We start from the raw sequence: 14,799 nt of genomic DNA on the forward strand, positions 1-14,799 counted from the left end.
AACTCCGCTAGGCCCGAGCAGTGGACACGGGCCGATCGATACCACTGACAGTACAAAAGGAAAAGAAGGAACAAAGCAAAGCTTTTTAAATATGTTCACTTTTCACCTGCTTAAAAAGAATCCCTGGGAACTTCTGTTTCTGGCCAGAATGATCCCTGAGAGAGGAAGCAAAGGGTCAGGCAGAAGCGTTGCCAGGCCGTGGTGCAGGCAGAGGGAACCCAGAGCCCGCAGCTCTCCTGGGCTGAGGAGCAGAGTGGAGAGTCTGGGGGACCAAGACAGCTGAAGTCTGCAGAGCAGACGTTGGAGCTCAGGGACGGGATTCCAGAGACCTGAAGAGAATCCTCTGGAGTATTCAGTGGAGTCCTGGCTCGCACATGGCAGGCAGGCTGGGAACAGAGCCACCCAGTAGGGTTGGGTGGAGCAGCAGCTAGGGCTCACACAGGCCAAGAGCAGTGCCTGTTCCACAGCCAGACTAGAAAACATCCTACCTTCTGGGCACTGGGTAGAGTGTTCAGACAGGTCTCACCTTAGCAGTGGACGACAGGTAGACCCGGTTAACACAAGGCTCTCACGCTGCCCAACACGTCTTAAAAGCAGCACCTGAAAGGATCACACTGTTTCCACAGAACTGCATCCCAGGACAAAGCTCGAGAATATGCATAGGAATACAGAAATATCCAGCACCCAACAAGGTAAAATTGACAATATCTGACATCCAATCAAATTATCAGGAAGCAAAGAGGGAGGACAATATGAAACATTATAGGTTAAAAATAAATCAATCAAAACTGCCCCACAGTGGACAGAGATGTTAAAATTGGCAGCTGAGGATATCAAAACAGTTAATATAATATTTAAGGGATCCAGATAATACAAAGTATATTCTGTGACCACAACTAGATCAAATTAGAAATCAGTAACAAAATGATCTCTGGAAAAATCCCCAAATATTGGAAAGTGAAATGATACAGTTCAAAATAACACATGGGTCAAAGAAAAAATCAGATGGAAATTCGAAAACATTTTGAACTTAATATATATTTTAATACAACATAAAATGTGTGTGATACCACCAAGGCAATACCTAGGGGAGAACTCTGTAGAACCACATAGAAAAGAAGAAAGGTTTCAAATGAATTACCTCACCTCCACTTTAAGAAACTAAAAAAAGAAGAGCAAAAATAAAATCTGTAGTAAACAGGATAAAATAATAAATGTGAGAGCAGAAATCAATGAAATAAAAAAGGAAAAATAAGGAAAAACCAATTAACCCAACAGCTTCTTCTTTGACCAGACCCCGATGGCATCACTGATGAGGAGTTCTACCAAATGTGTCGTATTCACCAAACAGCTGCATAAACTCACCCAGAGAATTGAGGAGCGGAGAGGACTCCCCAGCTCATTCCACAAGGCCATCGTGACCCTGATACCCAAGCCAAAGACATTACTGGAAAGAAAACTATAAACCAATATTCCTCATGAACATAGATATGAAAATATAAATAGAAATTTAGTGAATTGAATCTAATAGTATATGAAAAGGGTAATACATATGACCAGGAGGGGTTTATCCCAACAATGCAAGGTTGGGTTAATATTTAAAAGTAACTAATTCCCCATATTAACAAACTAAGAAAGAGAAAACATATGGTCGTCCCAACAGACATATTAAAGATGTTTGACAATATCCAATATCCATCTCTGATCAAAAAATTTCTGTAAAGCAGGAAAAGAAAGAAACTTCTTCAAACCGATAAAGAAGATCAATGAAAAACAGACACCTAACATCATCACTAGTGTGGAAAAGTGAATACTTTCCCCCCCAGATCAAAAATGAAGCAAGAATATCTGTTGTCACTGCTTTTATTCAACACTGTATAGTAAATTCTAGCCATTGCAACCAGGCAAAAAAAAGAAAGGAAGGAAGGGAGGAAAAAGAAGGAAGGAAGGAGAGAGGGAGGGAAGGTAGGTGGGCATCCAGATTGGATAAAAAGACAAATAAAACTATTTATAGACCATATGATTTTGTCCATGGGGAAAACCCATTGTAATCTACAAAACAGATTCCAAATTTAATAAGTGATTTTGGCAAGGTTGCAGGATATAGCAGCATTACAAATATAGTTGTATTTCTAATTACTAGTAGTAAACAATCAAATTAATTTTTAATATAATTTTCAAGGGCATCAAAATATTAATTACTTAAGAATAAATTTGACCAAAGATATGCAAGACCACAAAGCATTGCTGAGATAATTTCTTAAAAGACCTAAATAAATGGAGATATATATATCTCCATACAACTTGTTTTAAAAACTTGATATTGTTAAGATGTCTATTTTCCCCAAATTGAACTATGAACTCAGTGTAATCCCAATCAATATAGCAGCCGGCTATATTTTCGACAAGTTGTTTCTAAAATGCATATAGCAATGCAAGGAGCCTAGGATAGCCGAAACTACTTTGAAAAAGAAGAGCTAAGTTGGTGAACTATTGCTTCCTGATTTCAATACTTATAATAACACTATGGTAATTATGACAATGTAGTATTGACATCAAGCTAGATCAATATACCAGTGGAAGAAGTTAGAGAGTCCAGAAATAGACCCACATATACAGGTAACTGACTTTTGACAAAGGGACAAAGGCAATTCAGTAGAAGAGAGTCAGTTTTTTTCAATAAATGGCACCACAACTGTTGGATATCCATATGCATAATAATTAACTTTGATCCATATATCACACTGCATAACTCAAAATTCATCATAGATCTAAATGTAAAGCCTAAAACTGTAAAATTTCTAGAAGAAAAAAATAGGAAAAGGAGAAAATCCTTGTGACCTTGGCTCTGGCAGAAATTTCTTAGATTTAAAACCAAAAGTACAATCTATACAAAGACAAGTTGATAAACTGGAGTTTATTCAAATCAGCACTACAACTACATATTGACAAAGCATATATCTGATAAAGGCTTGTATTCACAATTCATAAGGAACATTCAAAACTCCATAAGAAGCAAAGAAAAAACCCAACACAGTAGGCAAAAAGAGTCACATAGACACTTCATCCAAGAAGACAAACAGATGCAAATAAGCACAGGAGAAGACGCTCAACATCTGTAGTCACTGTGGAAAAGGAAATTAAAGCCACAATGAGCTATCACTACATAGCTACTAACATGGCTAAAGTTGTATTAAAAATGACAATGCAGAATGTTGATGAGGATCTGGAGCAACTGGAACTCTGCTAACCTGGGAATGTAGAATGGCACAACCATTTTGGAAAACAGTTTAACAGATTCTTAAAAAGTTAGAACTATAACCATCATGTGATCCAGCCATTCCAGTCTTTGGTATTTACCCAAGAGAAATGAAAGTGTATGTCCACACAAAGACTTGTATTCACATACAACGTTCATAGCAGTTTTACTTGTAATTGCCCCTGAATTGAAAACAACCATAAGGCCATCACCAGAAGAATGAACACACAAATTGCAGTATATCCGTACAATGAAAAGAATGTTGATACGTGCAACAGCATAGATGAATTTTAAAATAATTATGCAGAGTGAAAAAGGCCAGACCAACAAGAGTATATACTGTATTGTGTATTTATATAAAATTCTAGAAAATGCAAACTGATCTCTAGTGATAGATAATCAGTGGTTGTCTGGGGAGTGGAGGAGGAGGAAGGTGGGATTATAAAGCGTGATGAAGAATCTCGGGGGAGTGATAAGATGTTCATTAGTGTGGTGGTGGTGGTGGTTTCATGGGTGTGTACAGATACAAAAACATCAAATTTTACACCATATGTACAGTTTACCATATGTCAACTACACTGAAAACAACAGCAGTGGCTCTAACTCTTTTGCAATCCCTCCCTCCTCCCGGGTACCCCAAGCCCACAGCTACCCACACTGCGCTCTCCACGGTATCGGCCTCCGGCTGCAGTGCCCGCCTGCTGTCCTCACGTCCCCCGCCCGCTGCTTCCTCCCACACCCACAGAGCACACCCTCCTCGGGCCTCTTAGCCTTTATTCTACAGGTTTTCAAGTATCAGGACACACAGGATAAACTTATTTTTGATAGTACGCTAGTGGCATTTTCAAAGAATAGGCACAATGTGTTTTTGTTCAACCTACAGATACATGATTTTCCCTATTTCTTGATGTTTTAGACATTCTTTAATGAATTTTCTGTGCTTTTGATGGATTAACAATTAAAACCATTGTTTTGAAGTTAGAGGAAACTGACTTGAAAATATAACTAACATACTCCTTAGAGATAAATTTGTTTCCCAACTTTTGGGACACTCCTTGGTCTCAGCCTCGCTGACCTGCACCCCCTGCCTTCCCTGTGAGCACGAGCCCCCCTGCCCCCGCCTCCCCGCAGGGCCAGGTCCCCACACTCCTTTGGGTCGTTGCCTCCCGCCTGTCCTCTCGCTGGGTCTCTGTGGTTAGTCCTGCGTCCTCTCCTCTCTCGGCGGACCCATCTTCCTCCGTGGCTCTGTCACCACCCAGATGCCGATGGCCCCAAGCACCACGCCTCTGCCCGCGTCGTCCTGTGCTTCAGACGCAGGTCTTCAGCCTGCCCAGCAGTCACGGGGGCTCCACAGGCTCGAGCCTGGTGGATCCCGAGCAAAGGCGTCTCCCTCAACCCCTCCAGGCCCACTTCTCACCTGTGCTTAACTTCTCCGTAACGGCCACTGCTGTCCTCCTCCCTCAGGCCACACACCCATCGAGCACCTGCTCTGCTGCCGCAGGGCCAGCGCTGGTCACGGTGCCCCCAAACCTCTGCCCCCGGTCTGCTCCGTTCCCACTGGTGCTGCCGATTCACCCCCAGCCTGGGCTGCTGCCACAGCTCCCCAGCAGGAGCCCCTGCCCCGTCTTGTCCCCACGTCCCCACTCGGCCACTGCCAAACGTGGCCAGCTCCTCCCCTACCCCCAGTGGCTCTGTGGCCCCCAGCACAGAGTGCAGGTTCCCCAGCAGGGTCTGCGAGGCCCGCACAGCCAGACCTCCTCTGCCTCTCCGACCCTGCCCCTCCTCGAAGTTCCACGTTCCACGAATTCTCGATCTTTTGACCAAAATGTCCTCATTCTTCTGCAGCTCAGGCCTCTGCACATTTTCTCTTTTGCCAGCAATGCTCCCAGCTCAATCCACGTTTGTCTGTCTCCCAGCCCCCCTAGTAAATGTCGTTCCTCCAGGAAGTGCTATCCCAACCCAAGTGTGAGCGTCCCTCACAGCCCCTGCCTGCCTGGCCATGGCCCTCGTCCCCACAGGGTTCCTGACTTGCACGCGTCTCCCGTTACAGTGCCATCCAGGAGGGCAGGGACCACGCCTGGCCTTCATTCGGAGTCCTGTGCACCAGCCCTAAAGTCCGTCCCTCCGCAAGAACTTATGGGCCTGCAGGAGAGGAAGCGCTGGGCTGAAGGCCAAGCTGGTGGCCCCGGCCCGCTCGGGCTGCTGTAACAGAATCTCACTGGGGCTTAGAAACAGCACTCACCTCTCACAGTTCTGGGGGCTGAAGTCTAGGACCGAGCCTTTCTCGGTCACTGGGCAGACTCGGTGTCTGTGAGGGCTGCCTCCCTGTAGACAGCGTCTTCTCGCTGTGTCCTCACCTGGCCGAAGGGCAGACAAGCTCCCCAGGCCACATCTATAAGGGCACTGACCCCGTCTCAAGGGTGGAGCCCTCATGACCTAGTCACCTCCCAAGGCCCCGCCTCCTAACACCAGGTTAGGGTTTCAATGTCAGGATTTGGGGAGCACACAAACATTCCGACCACAGGACTCCGCAAGTTAAAGCAGGTCCTGTAGGGAACACCGGCTGAGTGGACCGAGCTGGCGGGGGAGCCCAGGAGGAGGGGAGCCTGGAGGGAGAGTCCCCAGGGAACATCAGAGAAAGGGCCAAGGGCGCCGGGCCCCTCCCAGTTGCTCTGGGCTTGGGGTTTCATGTCCTTGCCTGTGGGACTGTTGTCAGGGATAATGGAGAGAGAGTGTGCACTGCCTGGCACAGAGACAGTGCCGCAGAGACGTAGCTGTGATGAGGGCTGTCACCATGACCCTCATTCTTAAGTGTCACTGTAAAGGCTGCCAGGGAGGGAGGACTATGCAGAGGCCCTGGGATCAAAGGGAGACGGAGGGAGCGGGGGGTGGGGGCCCGGGGTCCTTGTCAACACAGAAGGCATGTTGGATGCGTGGTCTGTGGCCCTGCTGTAGACTCGGGTGGGCCCATGAGATCGAGACTTACGAGGGTGGCTGTGCACAGAGCTCCTTGGTGCCTGGAGGTCGCACCCTTGGCTCGTCCACAGATCCGAGTAACTGTGAGTCTCTCTCCACGCAGGTGCCCTTGCTCGTGTGAATCGGCAGAAACCCACCTGTGAGACGCCCGCAAGCATCACTCGAGGATTCCACGTGGCCAGGAACATGACGTGTGGTGTTCCTTTCTTGTCTACAGGCCAAAACACGTGCAGTTGATTTTCAGTGTGTTCACATATGATGGTTCAAAGGGAGGGGAAAGGCTGCTTTGCTGCGCGGCTCGTGTGCCAAGGAAATATGTTTTGCCTCTGAATATTTTAAGTTGCCAATAAACTATTGTTGGCAGGTTAATGGGAAAATAAATGCTGGAGCCCAGCACTCGCACTTAATTATATTTATGGGCAAAGTAAAAAGAGAATCATGCCTTAAACTGATTTGGGACCTTTGAGACTTTTACCACATAGAGATGGTTAAAACCATTTGCTGGTTTAGGATCTTTGAATTCTAGAAAAAATATATATAAATCAACTGAAACAATCTGAATGATATATGCTACATGATGCTGTGTGTTTTGGTAGTAAGATAAAGAGTTGGGGGCTTTTCAAAGGTGACTTTGTCAGGTAATAAAACTACTAGATTCTTCTTCCTTAAATATTTGGGGCTAACACCTCACAGAAGGTTGCGGACCATGATCTGACCAACTAAGCATTTAAAAATCAACTATTGCCACCTATACAACAATCACACCTAATTGTGTGGCCAGGGCATTTCTAAGTCCTCCAAAGGTGGCAGGTGGCTGAGATCAGCATGACGCTGGTGGCCGCTGGTGACACCTGGACAGCTGTTCCCCAGCAGGCTGTGAAGCAGGGCAGGCCTCCCCGAGGGGCCTGCGTGCGGAGCCTGCTGACGTCTCTGGGAGCCTCCCGCAACCCGCAGGGGCCCGGGAGCAGGGCTGTGGGCCCCAATATGCCACAGAGCTCCGCTCATAGCTGTGCCGAACGGTTCAGTTTGGTTCAGTCGCAACGCTTTTGCCCAACAGTTCATCGGTCCGCCCTCTCCCGGCACATGGTGCTCCGTCACCAATATTTATGATGAAGTTTAACTATGGCAGTAATTTTTCATATATATCTCTAAAACATTTTGTTATATTGAAAAAAACTCTTAAAGAGAGTAATAGAAATCAAGAGGCGTTCGTGGAGTAAAATCTCTTAGTGTAAACCAAAAACAGCGAGATCATCTTCCGTGACAGCTGTCTCGGATCCGGGCATCGGGTGGACTGCACACTCCGTTCTGCTCTGACTGACGTCGCTAAACCCTCTCGGTGAGGCAAGAGCTACCGGCCAATCGCTCTTAATCACAGCGGTCTGTTATTTGTCTCTGAGTGCCACAAATAAAAGGAAATCAGATCCTAGCTGTTGTGTGAATTTCGTACCGCAAGTTGTTTGGATGCCCCACCTCTCACGTGGGCTGCCTGCTACACTCCGTCACCGGGTCCCACGCAGCAGAAAACAAAACAGCAGAATCTCCACCCCCACAGCATTTACGTTACCCGGAGGAGACAGACCATAAACAAGACACGTAAGCAAAACGTGAGAATATTTAGATGCTGTTAAGTGCAAAGGAGAAAACTCATCAGGAAAAGGACACGGAAGAGTCAAATAGGGTGAGGAGGAAAGGCTTCCGTGAGGTGACATTTGACTAAAACCCCACGGGGGGGAGGGCGCACACCTTAGGTGGATGCATAACTGGCACAGAGCAGAGCAAGTGCAAAGGCCCTGGGGCAGGGTTTTGCCTGGCTTGTTGGAGGAACAAGAAGGAGGCTGTGGTGGAAGAATGGGAGATCATGCAGAAGACATTTCCCCTGGCTTCGCCCCTGGTCTTCACAGATGGCGTGGTGGCCCCTTTCTCAGAGCAGCCTTGCTCCTAGCCAGACCGAGAGGGTGGCAGACAGGAAAGGCCCTTAAGTGGGCCTCAGGGGGGACAGGGTGCCCACTCCCCGCTCCCCCTAGTTCATTTTGCTCATAGGGAAGGGACCAACTTTAGGATGAATTTATTCTTGGTTGAAATTGTGTTACATTCTGCATCTAAAGCTATGCAAAAGACTTAGGCTTTGAGATGGGGAATATGGAATAATTACAGCCTCCTGGATCACGCTTTAGTCTTTTTGCAGAGGTTTTTCGTGATTGTTCTCGGTGTGTCTTCTCAGCAAACCCAAATAGTACTGAGGCACCATCTTCCAGACGAGCAAACCGAAGGCCGAGGAGATTGCGCATCCAGTGCTCTCCAAACAGCCCTCTGTGACTCCTGCTGCCCGCGGCGGCGATCTGAAGCCCTCAGCCCGCAAGACCCCAAGGGGCCTACGTGTGCGCCCGCACCCGCCCCTGCCCACCTCCGGGCCTGGACCTGGGCCGCCCCCACCTGAGACTCACCGAATGTACCCGAGGGCTCCTGTGTGCCCCTCACACTCGGGCATTTCCCCTGCCTGAAATGCCAGCCCCACCAGGACCCCGCTCTGTCCTCAAGACCCGGCCCTCCGTGTGTGCCCTGCGCCGTCCAGCCCCAACCCTCCCCCGCTCCCCCCCAATCCCCTCCACGCGCATGCGCACGCGCACGTCTGCCTCTGTCGCCGCGCACTTCCCTCTGGGCTCACAGGAGCCTAGGGCGGGGAGCAGGCCTGAAGGAACTTGCCAGGCTGAGGGTCACACCCGTTATCCCAGCGTCGCTATGACGAGCATCCTCTCCCACTCCCCAGGGATCCGGCCGCGGTGATGAGTTCCGAGGTGTTCCTTGTTGCCTGGTCCAGACGAGGTGTCAGTCGCTCCAGCGAAAGGACGGGCGCCCTCGGGAGCAAGGACAGTGGCCGCAGCAGGGGCTCCCTTGCGCCGAGCGTGGGGCTTCTCGTGTTTTCTCTCTGCCTCTGTATTATACATTGCACCCAGTAGGAGCCCCTGTGAGTCTAGTCAGGACTCCTGCCAGGCTGGTTTCCAGTGAAAGCCGTCGAGAACCTTCTCTGAGGAGTGTGGCTTCTGAGACCTGCTTATGGCCCTAACACAGGACCTGGTCCGTCTCTCCCACCTCAGTCTAAACAGGGCAGGTCCCTTTGCAATCTGCCTGACAATGTCACTGGCCTCTTCAATGTTGGCACCATAATGGCCCACTCTGGGCATCTCCATATAGTCTCAGACTGTCCCTTCTGTGCCGACAGCACCCACAGTGATCCCTGCATAGCCTGTCACCTAAGCTCCTGGTCAGAAATTTTATTACCCTCAAAATCCCTCACTTGCCAACTTGCCGCATCCAGCCGTGACCACACCTTCTGGGGCAGCCCACCTCTGTGGTCCACCAGTCAGGAAGACAAATGAAATTCCTCCAACTCCAAATTCTTAATTTTTGTCACCTCCCTCAGCCATCAGGTGTTTAAACCTGTTGCTTCTACTTCCATGGCATCTCTCATTACCTTTACATTATACCAGCTCCTTAAAAGTTAGAGAATTTAAAAGTTTACCCTCATCGGACATAGTGGCTCACACCTGTAATCCCAACAGTTTGGGAGGCCAAGGCAGGAGGACCACAAGAGGCCAGGAATTTGAGACCAGCCTGGACAACATAGCAAGACCCTATCCCTACCAAAAAAAAAAAAAAAGCCAAAATTGAATTAGCCAGGCATAGTGGTGCATGCCTGTAGTCACAGATGCTTGGGAGGCTGAGATGGGAGGATCACGTGAGCCCAGGCATTGGCAGCTGTAGCCTAGGCAACAGAGTGAGAACTCATCTAAAAAATAAAAGTTGAGCCTCTTACCTATTAACATCTTCCTTATACTGACCCCAAAGTTAACCCAAAACAGGTACCTTCACAGACCATGAGCTCCATGAGGGCAGCTCACTGTGCCTGGGTGGAAAGTTCGCTTCAGTGGGGGAAGCTTAGCCCAGGTGCTACCATGTTGTGAATAGGTCACCATTCTGACTCCTCTGTTGTATTTCCCAACTGGTTTGGAACTCCAAAGAACAAAAGGGTGTGTAGTTATCCATCACAAAAACAAGAAAGAAAAAAAAGGCAAAGAGAAAGACAGGTGCCACCACTAGCTCCCAGTGCCCTACAGGGCCCTCCTCCAGGTTCAGTAGGCAATGCCTGTTTGCCCTTCTTACCTCACCCAAGTGGTGACAAAGGAAGGAGACAGAGTAACCAGACACCCAGGTCTGGGCAGGCCCACAGCAGCTCCCTCCTAATGAGAGGGAGAGAGAGAGAGAGCGCGCGCGCGCGCCTTTTGGTGCACAGCGACATCGCCTAGTGCAAGATGTGGCCCAGGCAGGCTCTGAAATCTCACAAATCAGGAGCCTCCCTGCTCGGCCAGGGTGGGCAGGGCAAGGACAGGGAGGAAAGAGGGGCTTGGGAAGGGTTCCCTTCCTCTGCTCGACTCCTCCAATCTTCCTGACTGCTGTGCCATTTAAGGGAACTGTCCAGGGGCAAAACGCCTGAGAAGTTTGGTGGCCACCGTGGCGTTCCTCATTTGGCCTGTGGCTGGTGCTGTCCGTGGGGGCGCGGCACTGGGCGTGTGCTCCTGCAGACCCGGATTCTGAGCTGCCTGATCTCAGCACTGGCCCTAAGGAGCTTCATGAGAGTGGAGATCCCTGAACGCTTTTCTTATTCTTGAGAATTTAATTTTTTGTTACCACAAAGAAACGTATTGTCACCAGAGAGGGGACTGGACCGGCTGCCGGGAAGCAGGAGGAAAGAGCTGGGATAGTAACACCTGAGTCGGGCAGCGGCAGTACTGGAGATGAGAGGGAGCTGAACCATACCTGGGCCTGGCAGGACTCGGTGCCCACTTGACTGGGAAGGAAGGAGGGAGGACAGGTAAGGAGGTTTCCGGCAGCCCAGGGCACCAGGCTGCGCACTGCTGTTGCTGACGGGGCCTGGGGCTGCGGCTTCGGTTCGGGTGTCTTTGGTGTGTTGTCCTCAGGCAGACACCCCCCCCACCGCCACCAGCACTCCCACAGGCATGTGGGTTCCTCAGAGAGAAGCGGGAAGACCTGCATCTGTGTCCTCTTGCCGACCCACCCCAGGAAAGCTCCCAAGGGGCTGAGAGTCAACATAGCAAAGCCCCTGGAGGCCCCTCTCCTAGCAGGTGCCATGGAGCTCTCCAGACGATGTCTGTGATGCCAGGTCCTACAACAGGGGCCAGTGCCAATGTCACCGCCCCCTTCTCTAGAGTCCAGCACCCAGAGGCAGGCACTGGGCCCTGGCCTGTCAGCTCCTGCCAGGAGCCAGCAGCATCCAGGCAAGAGATGTGGACCTGTTGGGAATGTCCCAGGGAAGGGCCACCTGCAGCCTCGGAGTGAAGTGCTCTAGTGACTGAAGCAGCCTTGCCTCTCTGCACTCATCAAAGGCTGGCCTTCCGTCCTTCTCTCCCTCATTCCTTCCCTCCTTCCCTCCTTCCTTCCCTCCTTCCCTCCTTCCTTCCCTCCTTCCCTCTTTCCTTCCCTCCTTCCCTCCTTCCCACCTTCCCTCCTTCCCTCCTTCCTTCCCTCCTTCCCTCCTTCCTTCCCTCCTTCCTTCCCTCCTTCCCTCCTTCCTTCCCTCCTTCCCTCTTTCCTTCCCTCCTTCCCTCCTTCCCACCTTCCCTCCTTCCCTCCTTCCTTCCCTCCTTCCCTCCTTCCTTCCCTCCTTCCCTCCCTCCTTCCCTCCTTCCTTCCCTCCTTCCCTCCCTCCTTCCCTCCCTCCTTCCCTCCCTCCTTCCCTCCTTCCCTCCCTCCTTCCCTCCTTCCTTCCCTCTTTCCTTCCGTCCTTCCATCCTTCCTTCCTTCCCACCTTCCCTCCTTCCCTCCTTCCTTCCTTTTAACTTTTCTTCCAACAGTCACTGAGAGAGCTTCTCAAAGCCAGACCCTGTGACGGGCACTGGGGGAACACTGTCAATTTCATATGGTCCCTGCCTTCAGAGGGAACATGTGGAAATGGCCACTCTCAGTGAGTGTGACAGGCATCCCAGGGGAGAGGAGGGGAATTCTCCCAAGAGGAGGGCTGTGGCCTAAGCCCCTGAGCTGCATGTGAAAGGCCCATCACGCTCAGCAGGGTGAAGGGGAGGGGACAGCCAGCCGGGCAGCAGGGGCAGCACATGGAGAGGTCAGAACCAAGCACACGTGCCAGGGCCTCTTTAAGTGTGCTCTTGGGGAGACACAGGATGATCCTGTGCTGGGTTATTTCCACTGAGTCCCGGGATCAAGGCTGCCACCTTCTAGTCCATGTGTTGGACTAAAAATGCAAATGTGTTCAAAGCTGAAGGAACAAGAAGCGATTGTGGCACCTGCTCATGAGTGGTTTGGCCAAGTTCCCAGCTGGGCACCAGTTAAGGAAGTGCAGGTGTCAGTAGCTCACCCAGAGCTGACTGGAGCCCACTCTTTTTGCAAATGGAAAAACAAATGTGATGGAGTTGCCGGACTCACATCCCAGACCCGCAAGCAGATGTAGAGACTTTAAGGGGCATGAGGCAAGGCAGGAGTGCAGCATTCTCAGCCCACTGGCGTCCCCACTTCGCCCTCCCACTGTGTGCAGAGCCTGGGCTCACCCCGTCCCATCCTCACACTCAAACTCCCTGTAATTCTTCCCTGATGTCTGGGCGCCCCACACCACAGACCACAGGGTAGGGCTGGTCCTGATGGAAGGACCCCCCTGGCAAAACAGAGAGCCGGCCAAGGCACACAGCACGTGTGTGGCAAAACCATGGCTCAATTGGTGGCCCCTCCACTCAACTCCAAAAACTCTGAACTGCTCGTATTTCAACAAACATACCGTGTGGGCTCACTCTTCCATGCTTTGCTTTAGAACTCCTATTCATCCTCCAAAACCCAGCCACCTCCCGGGGCAACCCTCCATGACCACTCTGCAGCCCTGTGGAAGGGGCTTCTGCTGCTGGGACCACTTCACGTTGGAGTCCAGGGGCTTCTGTGACTGGGAACTCTGGGGCCACATCTTGCTCACACAGGACTTTTACGCCTGAGCAGGCAGTACTGATGCCATAGGTGTCTGTTGAATTCTGTGTGACCCAAGGCAAATTCTGGTAGAGCAGAAGGCAGAGAGCTCCAGGCTCAGCTGAGGGGAGGGATCTGTGCCTCCAGACTTGAGGGGAAGCAGGGAGAAGATAGCCCTGGGCTGCCAGAACTCACCAGAAGAACCACAGTGCCAAGAGCTTGATACCTCGGCTTCCAGCAGGCAGAGAAGGGACCCAGAGGATCTATGAGAAGGACTCCAAGGCAGTGTCCTGACCCAGTTCTGTCCCAGAGCCTCCTGGTGGGCTTTGGGAATAAGGCTCACCCCACCCCTCTCATGGCATCATCACTGAGAGGCCAGGTCTGGTTCTCCCTGTTGCCCCAGACTATGCTCATTCTGGAGCAGCACCCTAAATACTATGAAGTCTGCTCTAGGAGGCTGGGTACCCACACGGCTGTGCCCCGTGCCTCTACGTGAGACCTCAGGACCAGCCGTGTGCCCAGGAGGCAGGCTCCCCCACACTGACTGAAGTCCAGGCAGAGCACGCTAGGTCTGCCTGGCTAAGCCCTGAGGCGGTGAAACGGATCACCCCCTGGGGAGAGAACGCCAAAGGCCCTGCCTAGCCCCAGATTAATGAGCACATGCCCAATTGTGGGGAGGAACAGAGCTGTCCTACGAGGCATCTCAGAGGAAGGGCCTGGCAAGATTCCAGACTGCAGTGCAGGGGGCAGAGGGAGGGAGAATGGAGCTTCTGGCAGGCTTCCAGTGCCAGGGCACAGCAGGCCAAACCCCAGGCCTGGGCAGGAGGCTCAAGGCAGTCAGAGAGGATCAGGAGCAGCTGAGGTGGTGCTCAGAGGTGGGGAGGGGTGAGGCGGCAGACAGCAGCTCAAGATAAGGCCACGTGGACAGTGAGGCTACTGGGTCTCTGCCTGCAAAGTATAGTGGAGAGTCACAGGTGAGTGAAAAAGGCTCTGACTTGGAAACCAGATTGGAGTTTTCATCCAAAATAGTGTGTGACCTACAGGCAATGAGCCCACCTCCAAGAGCTCCTGTCCCCACACCGGGATGTGGGCGTCACAACATTTACCACCCAAGATCTCCCTGCAGCTGGGTCAGAGCATGGATGTTAGAGCAATGCAGGGTGAAAGGCAGACTCACTGCATGCTCATTTTTCCAAAGTCATGAGAGTGGTGGGCTTTTAAGGCTCCTTCCTTCCCTGAGGGTCTACCAGGCCCATGTGGCATCCTTGCCCATACAAGGGCACAGGCCCCTCCTTTCACTAGTTTGCTTTGCCATTTTTCTCTTCTTCTATACAAACCAGAGCCACATGAGTAGTTAACCTCAACACGCCAAGTAACTTGGGGCTCGCTAAAAGTTTGGATGGTTCAGCCTAGTAGAGCTCCTGAGCATTTCCCGAGCCCTCTCAAATGCCAAGACACTGGTCTGGGTGCTCAGACACGTGCGCTGATGATATCCGCTCTCCCCATTTTACAGCTGAGCCACGGAGGCTCAAAGACTTGCCCATGGTCACACAGTGGGGTTCACCCCCAAATCTGACTCT

The 14,799-nt window shown here is 51.0% G+C and overlaps 1 protein-coding gene across 3 annotated transcripts in view; it reads left to right on the forward strand.

Annotated features, from left to right (window-relative positions):
* Positions 1-7,634, forward strand: part of COBL (cordon-bleu WH2 repeat protein) — a 278,439-nt gene extending 270,805 nt beyond the window's left edge. For all 3 annotated transcript variants that reach the window (XM_069461255.1, XM_069461256.1, XM_069461257.1), the window contains one exon: positions 6,339-7,634. In XM_069461255.1, the coding sequence (XP_069317356.1) occupies positions 6,339-6,356 (18 nt within the window). In that variant the 3' untranslated portion in view covers positions 6,357-7,634. The remainder of the gene's footprint in view (positions 1-6,338) is intronic.
* The last annotated feature ends 7,165 nt before the right edge of the window (positions 7,635-14,799 follow it).

Source organism: Eulemur rufifrons, chromosome 29 (genome assembly GCF_041146395.1).
Source record: "Eulemur rufifrons isolate Redbay chromosome 29, OSU_ERuf_1, whole genome shotgun sequence".
Taxonomy (NCBI): Eukaryota; Metazoa; Chordata; class Mammalia; order Primates; family Lemuridae; genus Eulemur; species Eulemur rufifrons.